Source organism: Carassius gibelio, chromosome A2, assembly GCF_023724105.1.
Source record: "Carassius gibelio isolate Cgi1373 ecotype wild population from Czech Republic chromosome A2, carGib1.2-hapl.c, whole genome shotgun sequence".
NCBI classification, from domain to species: domain Eukaryota; kingdom Metazoa; phylum Chordata; class Actinopteri; order Cypriniformes; family Cyprinidae; genus Carassius; species Carassius gibelio.
This window is the reverse complement of record NC_068372.1, coordinates 4,827,541-4,843,860: the sequence shown is the minus strand read 5'-3', so window position 1 is coordinate 4,843,860 and position 16,320 is coordinate 4,827,541. Positions and strand designations below refer to the sequence as shown.

Genomic DNA, 16,320 nt, shown 5'->3' with positions numbered 1-16,320 from the left:
AAACAGAACACTGTCCAACTCTTTATGGTGCGTTCACACTAGATTAAACTAAACTAGACTAAAACAACTACATTCTCGCATGAAATACTTTTAAAACTACATTTCATGACACGATAACAGTAATATTTAGAAAATTATCTGAATAAAAATGGTGGTTGAAAATGCTGCGTGAACTCAACTGGCAGAAGCCCCCCATGATGCGAATTCGCGTTTGTTGTGAAGTTAATTTCACGCGCGAATGAAGCGTATGAACTCAAAATGTTCAAGTGTCCTACTATGCGCGAATAGCGTGATTTATTCAGGCAAGACGCATCTGATGTGAACACAGCATTAAATATTTATTACAGTAACATGTTAGCATGTGTTGATGTGAGGTGGTTCATAAGATTTGAGTTGCTTGAGGCAGACGTGGATAAAGTATTTTTTCCTGGGCATAGCGTGCATGTTACAGAAACATTCTTTCCTTAAATTCCCAGTACTTCCAGTTATTATCGCTGATGCTATTATTATCGTTAGTCCCAACACTGGTGTTCAGTATCGAGCCCCCTAGTGTGGGGACTCTGACACTACGTCAAAGTGACCTACTGAAAGGGAACGTCTCGATTATGTATGGTAACCCTTGTTCCCTGATGGAGAAAACAGAGACATTGTGTCCTTTATTCCACAACTCTGAACTGCTTCTGAGAGGGATGAGATGTTTCTTTGACTCCTCAGAACAAAACGAGTGAGCAAAAGCCATGCTGTCCTAGTTATACCCGGAAATCCGGGGCATGGCCAGCTATGCAAATTTTGCTCGACATTTTCATTGAATATATATTATGAAGTGTATTATTGAATATACAATTGTGGCATTTCCTTATGCATTATTCAATATATTGTAATATATTAACACAATATATTGTTCACTATATTTTTTTATGTACATTGAGTAATTTGATATACTGATTGAGGAAAATATATGGAAATATATTGTCTTTGCATAAAGGAAGGCAAGAGCCCAGAGAAAAGGCATGTAGGAGAAAACATTCACAAGGAAGCAGAGAAAGAATAGAGTAATAGTTCTTGAACCATTTTTTTGTAATTCACCTGTCTCTGCTGACATCTACTGGATACACTGCACATTCACTGACAGGAAACGATGGGAACAAATAATAATATCATATCATATATGATATAATTGGATTTGACCATCCTCTGTCCGAGCCGTAAGTTTTGTCTCTGTTTCAGGTTCTTTTGATTCTCTTTCAGGTCTCTGTTTGTGTTAAATAAGACAGGATAATGTGTCATTTACATCCCATTAAGACGGGGGTTGACAGCTCTGGCCCTCGAGGTACACTTACCTGCAGAGTTTAGCTCCACATCTGAGCCGGCTGATCAATGACGTCTGGATCAGTAGAGAGCTACAGACAAGTGAGTTTGATCAGGGTTGTAGCTAAACTCTGTAGCAAAGTGGACCAGTCTCTGAGCCCTGCATTAAGATCTCAGCGGGGGACAAACCATGCTTGAGTAAAGAATCAGTAATTCAGTAGTAAATAGGCTTTTTATTTACTGTTGATGCTTTCTAGAGCAGTGCTGCTTTCTGTTTGTGGAAGAGTATGTGTACTGCTTTCTGCTCTTTGTTTGTCGGGTGATTTAATGGCTTTTTGACATATTTTAGTGCAAAAACAATATGCATTTATTCATTAACTCATTCCAAATGTTCATTAAGACCAGATATGAAACCAGTGGCTACTGTTAATGAATTAATATATCAGACAGCCTTATAGTGAACCTTTTTGCAACTATATGTGACCCTGGAGCACAAAACCAGTCTTAAGTCTCTGGGGTATATTTGTAGCAATAACCAAAAAAAAAAAAAAAATGTGGGTCAGAATTATCGAGTTTTCTTTTATTCCAAAAATCATTAGGATATTGAGTAAAGATCATCTTTCATGGATATATTTTGTACATTTCCTATCAAAACTTAATTTTTAATTTGTAATATTCATTGCTAAGAACTTCATATGGACAAATTTAAAGATGATTTTCTCAATATTTAGATTTTTTTGCACCCTCAGATTCCAGATTTTCAAATGGTTTTATCTCATACATCAGTGGAAACCTTATTTATTCAGCTCTTAGATTATGTGTAAATCTCAATTTCGAAAAATTGACAAGTCACTGGGATATATTTGTTTCCACAGCCAAAAAAAAAACAACAAAAAAAAAACATTGCATGTGTCAAAATTATAGATTTTTCTTTTATGCCAAAAATCATTTGGATATTAAGCAAAGTTCATGATCCATGAAGATATTTAGTAAATGTCCTACCATAAATATATTCAACATATTTTTTTACTTTTCAAACTTTACTGAATTGCTATCAACTTAATTTGGACAACTTTAAAGGTGATTTTCTCAATATTTGGAATGTTTTGTTGTTGTTTGTTTGTTTGTTTTTTGCACTCTCGGAAACTAGATTTTTTTTTAATGTTTTTCCATACATAAATGGAAAGTTTATGTTTTCAGCTTTCATATGATGCATACATCTCAATTTAGAAAACATACTATTATGACTGGTTTTGTGGTCCAGGGTCACAAAATATATTATATGTGTCGATTTTATTTTTATTATTATTATATTATAATCAGGTTTCCAACCCCCTTTTTTTAACCTATTTTTTTTTTTTATTATTATTATTTTATGTAACTTTTTAACTCCACTTCATGTGATCCCCCTGGAGTCCGGCAGGTGGCAGTGTGAAGCCTCTCTCTGCTGGTCATCATCATGTCTCTGCTGCAGCAGAGGAAGAGTTCAACAGCGAGTGAAGAACACCGTGAGAAAGTCAAGAGACCCTGCGCTCACCGAGGCGCAGCGGACCTGAGGTGGCCATCTGCGGCGAGGAAGGAGAACCGCTGGCGAGGGATCCGGGATCTGGGATCTGTCCCGCCGCCGAGTCCTCTGTCCGTGGAGCGTCGTCCGGTAGACCCGGGCCGAGGTGTCGCTTCTCCGAGGACTCGCCGTCGTCTCGTCCGCTGAGATCCACCCGGTGTCTCCTGCATCATGGGGAACACAGCGACCGCCAAGAAAGGCAATGAACTGGAGAGCGGTAAGAGCATTAACGTACTTACTTTCAGAAGTCCTTGCTGCTCTTATGATGTCAGGATATCTTTAGAGGCTAATTAGCTGTTAGCTCGTTTAGCGGCCCTAGCTGCTACTGCTAGCACACATCAGGAGAAACACTCGCACAAACTGTGTTTCTCATCGCTCACACATGCTTCCCACATCTCCACCTGCCTAAAGAAAATGCACATTAAAATGAACAATTGATCTAGTTATCTTGAGCTGTAGAACCAAGGTTGGAGAATAAATAAATCAATGAGATTAGCATTGACTGTCGGGTCGAGCCTGTTAGCAGCAGTCACTGTCTCTAGTAAACAACATCAAGCCACTGATCTAGTAAGGTAACTTAGTTGTAGAAGGGATGTTTAGGTATTGGATAGGTTTAATTGATCTATAACAAGGCATTAATATGTGTTTTACAAGTAGCCATTATGCTAGTAATATAAGTAAATAGTGTTCTCTGATCTGAAGTGTTGACATTAGTGTTCAAATCTTTTACACCTTTAGTGTAACTAATTCAAGACTGTAGAAAGCTGATAAACTGCATGTAATGCAGGTAGTGTTTGTCAATCAGTGATCACTGATCAAACCTCTCAAACAGGTTTATGTTCATGGTCAGGCGAGTTATTATTGTGTTTATGATTATGATTATGTGATTATTCACTTACTTTCATGTTTCTCCATGAAAGACATGTTTTATTTCTTCTGGGCTTTTGTGTGTTGCTGGGTTTGATGGACCTAATAAATCAATAACCAGGCATTCACTGCTTCGTTAACCTGGATGTTAACTACAGTGAAGCTGAATGGTCTGACCAAGCTGGTTTCGATCTGGTCTAGTCTAAACATGCCTCCAAAACACCAGCTCAGACTGGTTTAAGATGCTTTTCCTTTGTTTTTTATCTCTAGCAAAAATGCATTGATTGCATCTGTTTAGGTAGTAACCGTTTAGAAGACTTTAAAGTCATTTTACAGCCAGTTTCCTGTTGGTTACAACATTTTTACAACGTTCGATTTGGTTCTTGAATCTGATTGGTTGAGCACTGTTCATGTTAGCGAGTGCAAGACAAAGTAACTGGCAATATTGTGCCTAAAATGCAACTTACATAATAATAACTTCGTTTTTGGAACTGTTGTATAAAAGCAATAAACTGTTCCTTTAATGAAGCAGTGATATGTGGATGAATACGATCAACAGAAAAACAGGTGAAATTATTACAATTGATATAAAACACAAGGTCCTGTGCACAACCTGGATACAGAACGACACATTTCAATCACATTTTATTTTTTAAAGTCCATGAAACAAGAAAAATGTATGGTAGAAGCAGCACTAAAGATCAAGACATCCCTGAGAATGTAAGTCTAACACCAGTCTTAATCTAGCAGATTTAAATTAGATTTAAGAGCAAGTGGGAAAAGATTCCACTCAGAGTCAGTTTGATGTTATTACCTCGGTTTATCCTTCATGACATTAAGAGGTTGTCGAATCTTGTCAAATAAACATTAAGCATTATACAACAACATAAAACATTTCTCTGAATTCATCTTAAACTCTGAGCTACTCTACTCTTGTTCTCGTAAGCGATTGTATTTTACCAAATGTTTAATTCCAGGCGTCACATACTGTACAAGGATGTGACCGTGAGAAGAATCTGCTGCTGTAGAAACCCAGTTAAAGACACAAATGAAACGGATGTATGGCACAGAGCCCAAAAGCGTTGTTGTGCGCACTGCTCGTGAATGTTTGGCTGTGCTCTTCTAAACTGTGCTCGATCTCCTCAGACAGTCTTATTCAGTACAAACAATACTCTCTGTCTAGGTTTCTCTAGTTCGTAGCCCTGTAGTTAAGTCACGTCTAATCCATGTCTTGCACCGTCTAACTCATGTGTTTGTCTTTCTTTTCTCTCTCTCTGTCTTTCTCTCTGATTCTTCATCATCTCATCCGTGTGGGTGAATGCTCCTGAAAATCCTTGCTGATCTGTAGAGACTTTTGGTATGATCAAAATTACATTGTTCCCCATCCCTGAGGTGAACTGGAGTCTGCTGTGCTGTTTGTTTTCTGTGGGGTTGTCTTAACTTATATTTGTGATGTCCTGCTCCTCTGGTAATAAATAATCTAATATGTGCATGCTTCACAAGAACATGTCCATGACAAGCCTCGTGCCTGATTTTGATGTCTAGAAAGTGCTAGAACTAGAAAATTCCCTCGTTTATGAGGTTTCTGATGTCAGTTATGTAGCTATAAATGAAGGAGCGTTTATTTAGGTTTTTGTTTTTCTTCCTCACAGTGAAAGAGTTTCTAGCCAAAGCCAAAGAAGATTTCTTGAGAAAATGGGAATCACCACCACAGGTGAGCAAGAAACTATAATGTAGAGGAGTTCAAAAAAGACTTAAGACTGCTTAAAGATTTATGCGTAATGAAAAAGTGTGCCTTGAATTAATTCAGTCGTGTTCAGACGATTACTAAACGTTTGTCATCGAATCAATTCAGCAATTTGTGTGATCAGTTTATTTTTAGAAATTAATTTTATACTTTATAACAAAATTTGTCCATACTCTGTTCTCATTTTTTACATACTTTTCTAGACCTGAAAATTACTCAAGGAAATAGATAGCCTACTTTTTTTAAATTGCGCAGGAACCGGTGAGCCAAAGGAAATCATGTTGATTTATATAAACTTCTAATATTACAATGCAGTAGCAAGTGTGTAAAGTAAATGAGTGTAAATGTTATAAATGAAATGGCAGTGTTTGCACTTGCCTTCCATGCATTTCCTGGAAATTACTTAAATTGATTTTCATATTTCTAAACTGCATAGGAACCTTTACTGTTTTAACTAGAAGATATTTAATTATTTATGGATCACGAAAGGTCCCCAAAATGGGACTCGAACTCGTGCTCGAAACTTTGTCTATACAAGGGTATCAGCTTCGACTGTTAGAAGAGATTTAAATAAATGTTATAATAATTACATTTTTTTTTTTTTTTTTTTAAACACCGCATATTTGTTCAGTGATAACTATGAAAAAAAAAAAAAGTCTCTAAATCCATAACGGTATTAGCAAGGAAGTCGACCGGAAGTTGAAGTTGGGTGGGGGCTGCCATCTTGTAGCAGAACTTCACTTGCGTTAGCATTCCATTGACTCCCATTCATTTTGGCGTCACTTTGACAGCGAATAACTTTACATCTGAGGTGTTTAAAAACTCTAGTTGTCCATTATTTATTTCCAAAGATACACGACAATGTATAAAGGGCTCCATTACCTTCTATGTTACATTATGGCCCCGTATAAACAGTTTTTGTAAAAATAGGCTAATGATTGCGTCATAACCACTCGACTCTGTCGCGTTACCGTACAGACAGGAGGAGAAGCTCGCAGGCAATTAACTTAATATGGCATACTGGTGTTACATTTTAAAATACTATACAAAATAATTAATCAGAATACTTACTCCTGCTCACTCACGACAAAGAACTCCCCGCTCAAGCTCGCCGTCTCTGCAAGATTAACGATGGCAGTTTGCACGCACAGCTAATAGAAGATTTACATCTGGCAGACAGGTTGCTGACGTCGTCAAGCTTCGTTTGAGTCTGCGCGTCAGAAACGGAAGTGCTAAAAAACGCTAAAAATGGGCTTCACTTGTCTCAATTGAGTTCCAATGGGGTCACTGTGTCCATTTCTTTTACTGTCTATGGTCTGCGCCCTGAACACGGGTAAACCGTGAAGAGATGTTCAGCTCAACTTCTCACGTGTTGGATGAGAAACGAAACGGACTAAACTGTGACAAAACTGATTTTTTTCTTTTTTTTTTAAATTTTTATTAGAACTTGCATTCACGTTTGAAAAGCCAGAAATAAACGTCAGTTCTGCATTAGGATGATTATTATTTTTTTATTTTACCTTAAAATTACATAGACTTAATTTAATTTAAAAATCACCTGCTGTAGGACACTGAAAAACAGTGTTTCATTCATCCAATTAAAACATTTTAGGGTAATGATTCACATCTATATAAATTTTTTTTCTTTTTTACTTGAGACAATAAGTTATTTATTTTTCACTGGCTCAAGTAAAAAAATATAGATGTGAATCATTACCCTAATTTATTTTTTTTTTTTTTATTGGATGAATGAAACACTTTGCATCTTTGTTTTATTCGCGCCAACATTATTTGATTTTAACATTTTGGAAAATGTATTTATATAGCATACATTTATTTAGTCTCACTGGTAAAGAGCTTTTTTTTTTAAAAAAAACCAAATTTAAAAACTAAAATACTGAATGCTGATTAAGAAACATCTTATTGAATGTGTGTTGATTGTGTTGTAGAACTATGCAGTAACTGCCTTTAATTTCAGATGGTTACAGTTATTGTTTTCAATAGCCAAAAGCAAGTTCGGCCTATTAAATACCAAATATCTTGTTTATGCATACGTTCCTTCTTTCTTGTGTGTTGCTTAAAAGATAAAAAAATTAATAAATCGGTATCGGAATCGGCCGTGAAAAATCATGATCGGTGCATCCCTAATATTAATAATATTATTTTTCATTTATTGTATGTTTTAATAAATCTATCATCAACGTTTTTATGAAAGCCAACACTTAAACGTTTATTTCAACAACAAATTGGCGTGGAAATATAATTAGTGATTAAACAGTTGATGTTATTTAAATGTGTTTTTTATTGGAGCGTGTGTTTGGTCCCGTAGAGCACGACTGGTTTAGAGGACTTCGACAGACTGAAGACGCTGGGCACGGGCTCTTTCGGGAGAGTCATGCTGGTTAAACACAAGGCCACGGATCACTTCTATGCCATGAAGGTTCTGGACAAACAGAAGGTGGGTGTGTTATGAAGGGTGACTACAATTACCGTTTCTGTGTCAGTATTTCCATAAAAAAAAAAAAATCACAATATGAAGTCGAATCTACAGCGAAGGGTGCATTTACACTGTGATTAACCTCCGAAAGGTTTTATCAACGATCAGAATCAAGAATTTACACAGACCTTGATCTGAATATATACTGTTTGTGTGATGCTGAATGATCATCTGCAGAAGAATAATTGAATATGTATTTGTTTTGTGGCAGGTGGTGAAGTTGAAACAAGTGGAGCATACGCTAAATGAGAAGAAAATATTACAAGCGGTCTCTTTCCCGTTCCTCGTCCGGCTGGAGTACGCTTTCAAGGTACTGTACAGTACATCTGTGTCGTGATGGGGAATAATCCTACTATATTTGACCAAGAAAGTGTCTGTGTCTTTTATTTTAGGATTTTGTTGAGTGTGTGTGAGTTGTTTGTGTAAAATAAGCATTTGCTTAATTTTGACGATGGCGTGCACACATTTTTTAACAACACAAAATTAATTTAAGCAACATTGTTTACAAATAGAAAGTAGAGATTGTATTTTAGGAGAAAAAGAATGGAGATGAAAATATGACGTTTATTGCAGGATCACAGTGACAACGTGTACATGAACATCCTTGGATTTGTTTCAAACAATTACAAGTTAAAATCAGAAATTGAACAATTTGGTGTAGTCAATCTAAATATTTGTCCATGGACCACAAAACCAGTCATAAGGGTTTTTGTGCATCATCTGAAAGCTGAATAAATCATCTCTCTAGCTTTTTCAAGACATGATCAGTGTTTTTTCTTTCTTTACTATTGCTGTTAGATTATTATTTATAACAGCGTAGACATCAGATATTTTGTTCCCTTCCGTTTATAGTCCCTTAAAAAGTAACTGACTGCTTGCATTCATTTTGCGTCATAAAAGCATTTTGAAATGCAACCGCATTTAACAATTGTTTTAATTCTCCAGTCACAAAATACAGAGTAAGCCAAGTAAAATAAGGAAAATTATATTATTTTAAAGTGTGTTAACATGACGGTAATGAGAGCAAAATATAATAATAATAATGATAAAAGCATAACATAGATTAAAATAGAAACGGTGTTCTTGAGTAGTGGAGTATTCCAGCAGGACGTGTGAGTGTGGTTCACTCTTCTAGACTTCATCTCTGGTTTATTTCTGACTTCTCTTCTCTCAGGACAACTCTAACTTGTATATGGTGATGGAGTATGTCCCAGGAGGAGAGATGTTCTCACATCTCCGACGGATCGGGAGGTTCAGGTGAGCATCACCCTCCAGCACAGGGTTATGTGTCTGATCGAACTATTCTCTTCTTAAGAACCATTTCTTATTTTCCAAGCTTTAATATGAAGGATTGCTTGTCTAAAATAAATAATTTGTTTCCTCACACTCGGTCCTTATGCATCAGAAGTGTTATCCGCAGGGCTATACACTTAATCATATTTCTATTAGTGATTACAATTACTGATGCCATAATTACGTAATCATTCAAAGGAGCAATTACCAAAAAAAAAAAGAGAAGAAATTCAATTTACATGCTGCGTAGAAAATGAATAAGTGAATGTTTTCTGATTTATTTTCATATAAAAATGAAAAAAGCCATTGAACATTATTTTACCTGAGTAACTATGTTTATATATTTAATTTTAAATATCTAGCTGATGTCATCTATGCATTCTACATTAATGTTTGACCGAGCAAGGCCTTGCTTCAGTGATTCGTGCTGATCTCTGGGTTTGTCTCTAACGCTCAGATGTGATTTCTTTGATCGACAGTGAACCACACGCACGGTTTTACGCTGCACAGATTGTCCTGACCTTCGAGTACCTCCATTCTCTAGACCTCATCTACAGAGACCTGAAGCCTGAAAACCTACTCATTGACCAGCATGGATATATACAGGTCACTAGAAGAATTATGAGAACAAAAACACAGTTTCTGAATCCATTTACACACACAACATGTGGCCTGTTCTTAATTGAACTCACAATTATAGACTAACACAGTGTAGCAAAGCAAAAATAGCTGCAAGCAATGTTTACAGTAACTCTCTGGCAGTCTGGTGTTAAGTATTACAGCAAAGAAAGGGTTACACTCTAACATCAAGAGTTTGAAACACACAGAAAACAACATATAAAACTTTACAATAAGGTTTCATTTGTTAGCATTACCTGTTAGTTAAAAAAACAATTATATAGCATTTATTAATGTGCATGTATGTAATGCATGTATCTGTTAACATTAGTTAATGCACTTTGAATTAACATGAACATTTTTAATAACTTAGTAATTATTAGAGCCAACCAATATATTTTTTTTGCAGATTTTATCAGCCGATATGAGCCTGATATATACCGATATATCGGTATTGGCGTATATGCCACCGATATTAATTTGTACTGAATTTAAAATGCAAATAAAATTCTTGTAAATAAGGTAATTTCGTAGCCATTGTTTACTAGTGGAGATCTGAATGAAATGCCATGAAAACCAATTAACCATTTAATTAGAGAATTTAATGTTTTTTCAATGTCAGAACGGATGACACGGGACACTTAAATGTACTGAGCTGATGTTTCCCGCACAGGTAACAGACTTTGGTTTTGCAAAAAGAGTAAAAGGCAGAACCTGGACGTTATGTGGAACTCCAGAGTACTTGGCACCAGAGATCATCCTCAGCAAGGTAAGCCTAGTGTTTTTACAATTCAGTTAAATCCAAGTTTCCAAGCAGGCCAGATCACTTACTGTTTCTGGAATGTAGGGATACAACAAGGCTGTGGACTGGTGGGCCCTTGGCGTTCTCATATATGAAATGGCAGCTGGATATCCTCCGTTTTTTGCAGACCAGCCTATTCAGATCTATGAGAAGATAGTGTCTGGAAAGGTACTGACAAGTTGCATCGTCTTAATATATGCCAAGCTATTAGATTTACTTGAATGTGCAATTAAAATGGCATGTTGAATGTGTTTGGTAGGTACGATTCCCCTCACACTTCAGTTCTGATCTGAAAGATCTGTTGAGGAATCTGCTGCAGGTGGACCTGACCAAACGCTTCGGCAACCTGAGGAACGGTGTCAGCGATATCAAAAACCACAAATGGTTTGCCACAACGGATTGGATAGCCATCTATGAGAGAAAGGTATGATGCTCAGTCTTCAGTTATGTCATATGACCCTTAGTTTAGCCGAAAAGCAGGATTTCCTTTACTAAACCCACATTATTGAGTGTTGAGTTGTTTTTTATTTATTTGTCCACTACATGATGTCTTAAAGTGACAGCAGCCTAATATACCTGCTGTCGTCTGTCATTAATGTTAATGTAACGACACAACTTTTTTCTAGGAAGAGAGGTTTTAAGGTGTTTTATTCATAAATGTGTATTAGCTGGGTCACAAGTGCAGAAGGATGTGGTGATGTCATGCACTTCTCCTGTCATCCACCAGGTGGAGGCGCCCTTCATCCCAAAGTGCCGAGGTCCTGGAGACACCAGCAACTTTGACGACTACGAAGAGGAAGACATTCGTGTATCTGTTACAGAAAAATGTGCAAAGGAGTTCTCGGAGTTTTAGTTACGGACACATCAGAGCTAGACATATGTATGCATATATACATATATTTACTTTCCTATATATGTATATGTGTGTGTGTGTGTGTGTGTGTGTGTGTGTGCATCACACAACGCATCAAATAAGGGTATCTATGCACTCTAAAGAGCTGGGATGAGCAGAGAGCACATCACTGTCAGAGTTCTTGTGTACTTCCTTCATTCCATCGGGCTTTAGAGGTCATCTTACCCATCATGCACTGGGACATCGGTTCACTCTCTTCTCGCTTTCACTTTGTCAGACGACCTGTTTGACATTTGTCCCCAGTCTGACAGTTTGTTTTTTGAAGGATGGCATTTAAATGTTACAGACTTGGGGTGGAAAACTCAAAAAGGCTAATTCAGCATTGTTACTGTTTTTTGTTGATGGCGGCGTCATAGTGTTATTTGAAAGCTGGCCGTTGCCTGTACCTAATGGCATTTTTGGGGTTACACGTGTTTAATTTTCACCTTTAGACCAAAACAACTGACACTTTTTTTTTATTTATTTATTTTTTTTATGTTTGCATACTTCCAATTCAAAATGAATTTGATTTACCGTATTTTCCAGACTCCAGTCACACTTTTTTTTCATTGTTTGGCTGGTCCTGCGACTTATAGCGAGGTGCGACTTATTTATCAAAATTAATTTGACATGAACCGAGAGAAATGAACCAAGAGAAAACATTACCGTCTCCGGCCGCCAGAGGGCGCTCTATGCGGCTCAGTTTTCCTGTAGTCTACACTGAACACATAGAGCGCCCTCTTGTGGCTGTAGACGGTAATGTTTTCTCTTGGTTCTAAATAAATGCGACTTATAGTCCAGTGCGACTTATGTTTTTTTTCCTCATCTTGAGGTATTTTTGGACTCATGCGACTAATACTCAGGTGTGACTTACAGTCCGAAAAATACGGTAAACCACATTGTGTGTTGAAAGCATGACCAAAACCATGGTGTTGTGAACGGCAGAGGAAGAGCTCTTAGCTCCTCTTTATTACAGAGCGCACAGATTGATTGCATTACAGATGTTACGGTGATCTTTATATCACGATGCTACAGTTGAAGGTCCAGTCTCATGCATATACTGACAGATGTTATTAGCAATATAAAACATTTTACCACATTTGTGCATTGTTATTCATTATACAAAGGTTTCATTCTGAAATGTAAGAAAATCTGTAAAGATTGTGCTGTTTATCATCGGATAGTTAAGAAAAACAGCAAATGCATTGGTCAACTGCTGTAGGATGAGTTAGATTGTCACAGTGAGGCACTTATCCATTCACCGTTTTTAATTTGTCAAAGTTGAAGCTGTTTTGCAACTTTCTCTCTTAACTGAAAATGGTAAAACTGCCCAAACTCCATGTTGTCTCCTCCACTGTTGCTGTACTTTTGTCGTTCTGTTGTTCATATGACCGAATGTAGAGTTGAAACTTCTAGATATGCATATTGTTTGAGTTCTGAGATACATTCTCACAGACATATACTGAGAAACTGACTATGTTACAGAGAGAGAGAGAAAACGGAGGTTAGTAAGCCTCTTCTCCTTTGTATCACCTATAACCCAGTTATTGTTCAGCTCAAAATGTGTAAATGCATTATTTCTTATAAATGTTTTTATTTATACACACATTAGAGAGATGCTAATAAATTTTATTTTTAAGACCGGTTGTTCTTTTGAATGTATATAAATATAATCTTTGGACTCTTCAAATAATTTTTTACGTAACATTTAGGGTTTTATTTTTAAAAATGTATAAATCTGCACAGCAGATGAAACGTACTAATAATTTTGTGCAGCAGGGGGCGTCAGAAAATAATAAATATCGATTAAAATTGGAATAAGATAAATATTTTTATAGGCCAGTGTTTGTTCTTAAACTGTGGCATGTAAAATTCATTACACACAGTATTTGCTTTATAATTCTGCTTTATCATGACAGCACTACTAATGCATGCTCTATTATCTTATTTTGAGTCCCTAAACACTTCTCATTCTTTTCAAAAAGACATTTGGGAGTTACTTTAAAGGGAGTGCACTGAAAAAAGAAGAAAAAAAGATTACTGTTCTTGCACTATTTGCAATGCTAATGAGCATTCCCAAAAAGAAAAAAAAAGAATGGATAATAGAAAAAAAAACTGAAGCTGCCTGAGCTATTTTAACCCTCAGCTTGCAGCTACAGCAGATCAAAGCATTCTCTCTCTCTCTCTCTCTCTCTCTCTCTCGTTTGTAAATCCCTCTTTTCTCTGTGCTCCAGTTTCCAGAGAGGAATTCCCTCTTCCTGAAGAAGCACACGTGTCTGCACTTTCTTCCTCTGTTTGGAGCGTGTATTTAAGGCAGAGGATGAACATCTGAACCAATTGCTTTAAATTAAATGGAGCACGACTGAATCAGTCAGGCACATAACATGACAGCAGCCTGACGTTGTGTGTTTGTGTTAAACTCTCTTCCAGGAATCTGAGCTGCTGATGATGGTGCATCACGTTACTCTCTGTTGTTTTCCTCTTAGTTCCACTTGACGGGACAAGGAGAATAAATGTTGAAGTGTTCTTATAAGTGTTTTTAGTGAAGGGGAAGAACTGCTGTTATGTTTGACATGTGAAAGGGTTTCTGTTTTGTTGGAGTTTTTGTGATTGTTTCGCAAGAAACCATGGAAGTGGATGAGTGGAAACAAGTGATATTTCACATGCTTATTAAGTTGTATTCAAGCATGTGCTTTAAGTGTTAATTTGATCTGAAATCGATAATAATAACTGGTTCCAGGGACACAGTTCAATAGGTGCATGGGATCTGACAGATGGTTTGGACCCGGTGAAGCGGAGATGCTCTGAATATCATCACTGCTGGGGAATGTAGGTCACAGCGTCATCACTATGTAGCACTGCATTATAAACTCAGATCACACCATTCAGCATTGCCTGCTCTTTTAAAAAAATGTTTCTTTATGTATTTCCCTTTTATTTATATCAAAAAGATGAAACACATACCTGCATCTATTAATTCCAATAATGATATGTATAGTTCTCACAACCAGACGCATGCACAATTTCATTTTCTTTCTTTAACCATGCATCATTTACAAACTATTTTCCTGTTTGACACTGTAAAGCTTTTTTGACACAATCAGAATTTTATAAAGTGCTATACAAATAAAGGTGACTTGACTATTAGTGACTGCTTAATACCTGCTAACACAAATTTTCCAAAGTTGATCAAATAAGGAGTTGACAGAACAATGTGAGCATTTAGTGTGACAAACTGAACTAAAATAACCATGACAAACCAAGCCAACATCAAAGAATTAGTGGTGACGAAAGCTGATTCATTGCTGCCTCAAGTCACCTGCGTCTGGGTCAAAAAACTGCACTTGAACACACCGCAAAGACTACAGCCAACCCTCAAAAAAATGATTTTCCGTTTTGTTCCCTTTACCTGAACAGGTGTGCTATCGATGAGGGAGACATAAGAAGGCTGCATTAGAAAGTTTAAGCAGCTGACTTGTTGCCTCAGTGCCCTATAAGCCAATGACTTCTCAAGCAGCGTTTGGGTCTAAAGGTACCTCCTGCATCAAGCCATTCAGTACTTATTAAATGGATACTTAATTTTTTTAACCAATTCAACCAATGGAGTCATATTTAAGAAGAAGAACACAATATGTGAAAGTTTATAGTCACAATTCATCAGTGTTTAATATTAAGTTTGTGTGTTCCACAGGGATCTGTACTTGGACCACTCTTATTTAGTTTGTACATCAATGATTTGCCTTCTATTTGTTATGATGCAGAATTCCAGGTATATGCAGTATAACAGGAAAAATGTATTTGCTTGTTCTGTTTGTTGGATCAGTTAACATGTTTACTTCTCTCCTGAATGGTGTGGAGTGAGTTTGTATAACACAAAAAAGCTGAAAATCTGCCGTACATCAGGTTTTAGTAAAACACAGCCACTGTGAATCAGAACAAAAGAGCACCAAAACTGGCAATGAGCCAGAGTCAAGGGTCAGTTGCTTTCCATCAATGACAATCTCACAGTGCAGATGAATTGGAATAGACTCTGATTATTCACATGGGTGACACAACTGCCGAAGAGAGGAAATTGCTCATTTATTTCTCATAAGAGATGTGATTTTTGCCCTAAACAGTCCACAATAGGCTGAATTGTCTTCATTCACAATCAAATCATTCATTGCATGATTTGTTTGTTGACATTGATTGTCTGTACTTCATATTTTATGACCTTGTTGTACGTAAGATGAACAAAAGAATAAAATTTGGAACAATGCACAAATAAAATTATGTTTGTTGGTTCGTGCATCCATTGAGAGTATATCTGAAATATATTTTTCAGATATCAAAATGAAAAGAAAAACAAAAAAAATATAATGACATCATTGTTAAAGAAAACTGACAACTGGGATTGCAACCATCTGTTAATGTTTGGATTAGTGTTTATATGTTAGAAGCAACATGTCAATCATGTGTGCCTGCTTTATAAAAAAAGAAAAAACCTTGATCAGACATACATTGTGACAGCCATTGCAAATATTTCAATAGAAGTGACCAATCATTGTGAACTCAATGAAGCCCTAGTCTTTTTATTGAAACATAAAATACAGATTAAATTGATTACACTGAGATAAACATATGTGAGAACAAGATATGCATGTACTGTATGCATATAAGATTAGGCATCTGATCTGCTCTTTAATGTGGGTCTTAAAATGCTATTAACTACAGCCAGCCAGATGTAGAAGGA

The 16,320-nt window shown here is 36.5% G+C and overlaps 1 protein-coding gene across 1 annotated transcript; it reads left to right on the top strand.

Annotated features, from left to right (window-relative positions):
- Positions 1-2,773: 2,773 nt before the first annotated feature.
- LOC128024411 (cAMP-dependent protein kinase catalytic subunit beta-like) lies at positions 2,774-13,229 on the top strand. The gene is made up of 10 exons (XM_052610718.1): positions 2,774-3,089; positions 5,392-5,453; positions 7,816-7,944; positions 8,195-8,293; positions 9,158-9,240; positions 9,756-9,882; positions 10,568-10,663; positions 10,742-10,864; positions 10,956-11,120; positions 11,424-13,229. The coding sequence occupies exons 1-10, from the start codon at positions 3,044-3,046 to the stop codon at positions 11,547-11,549; spliced, it is 1,056 nt and encodes a 351-aa protein (XP_052466678.1). The 5' UTR covers positions 2,774-3,043; the 3' UTR covers positions 11,550-13,229.
- The last annotated feature ends 3,091 nt before the right edge of the window (positions 13,230-16,320 follow it).

Coding starts and splice junctions, on each gene's coding strand:
- LOC128024411 (XM_052610718.1), top strand. CDS start 3,044: ATGGGGAACACAGCGACCGCCAAGAAAGGCAATGAACTGGAGAGCG. Junction 5,454..7,815: donor AATGGGAATCACCACCACAG/GTGAGCAAGAAA, acceptor TTGGTCCCGTAG/AGCACGACTGGTTTAGAGGA. Junction 9,241..9,755: donor CGACGGATCGGGAGGTTCAG/GTGAGCATCACC, acceptor TTTGATCGACAG/TGAACCACACGCACGGTTTT.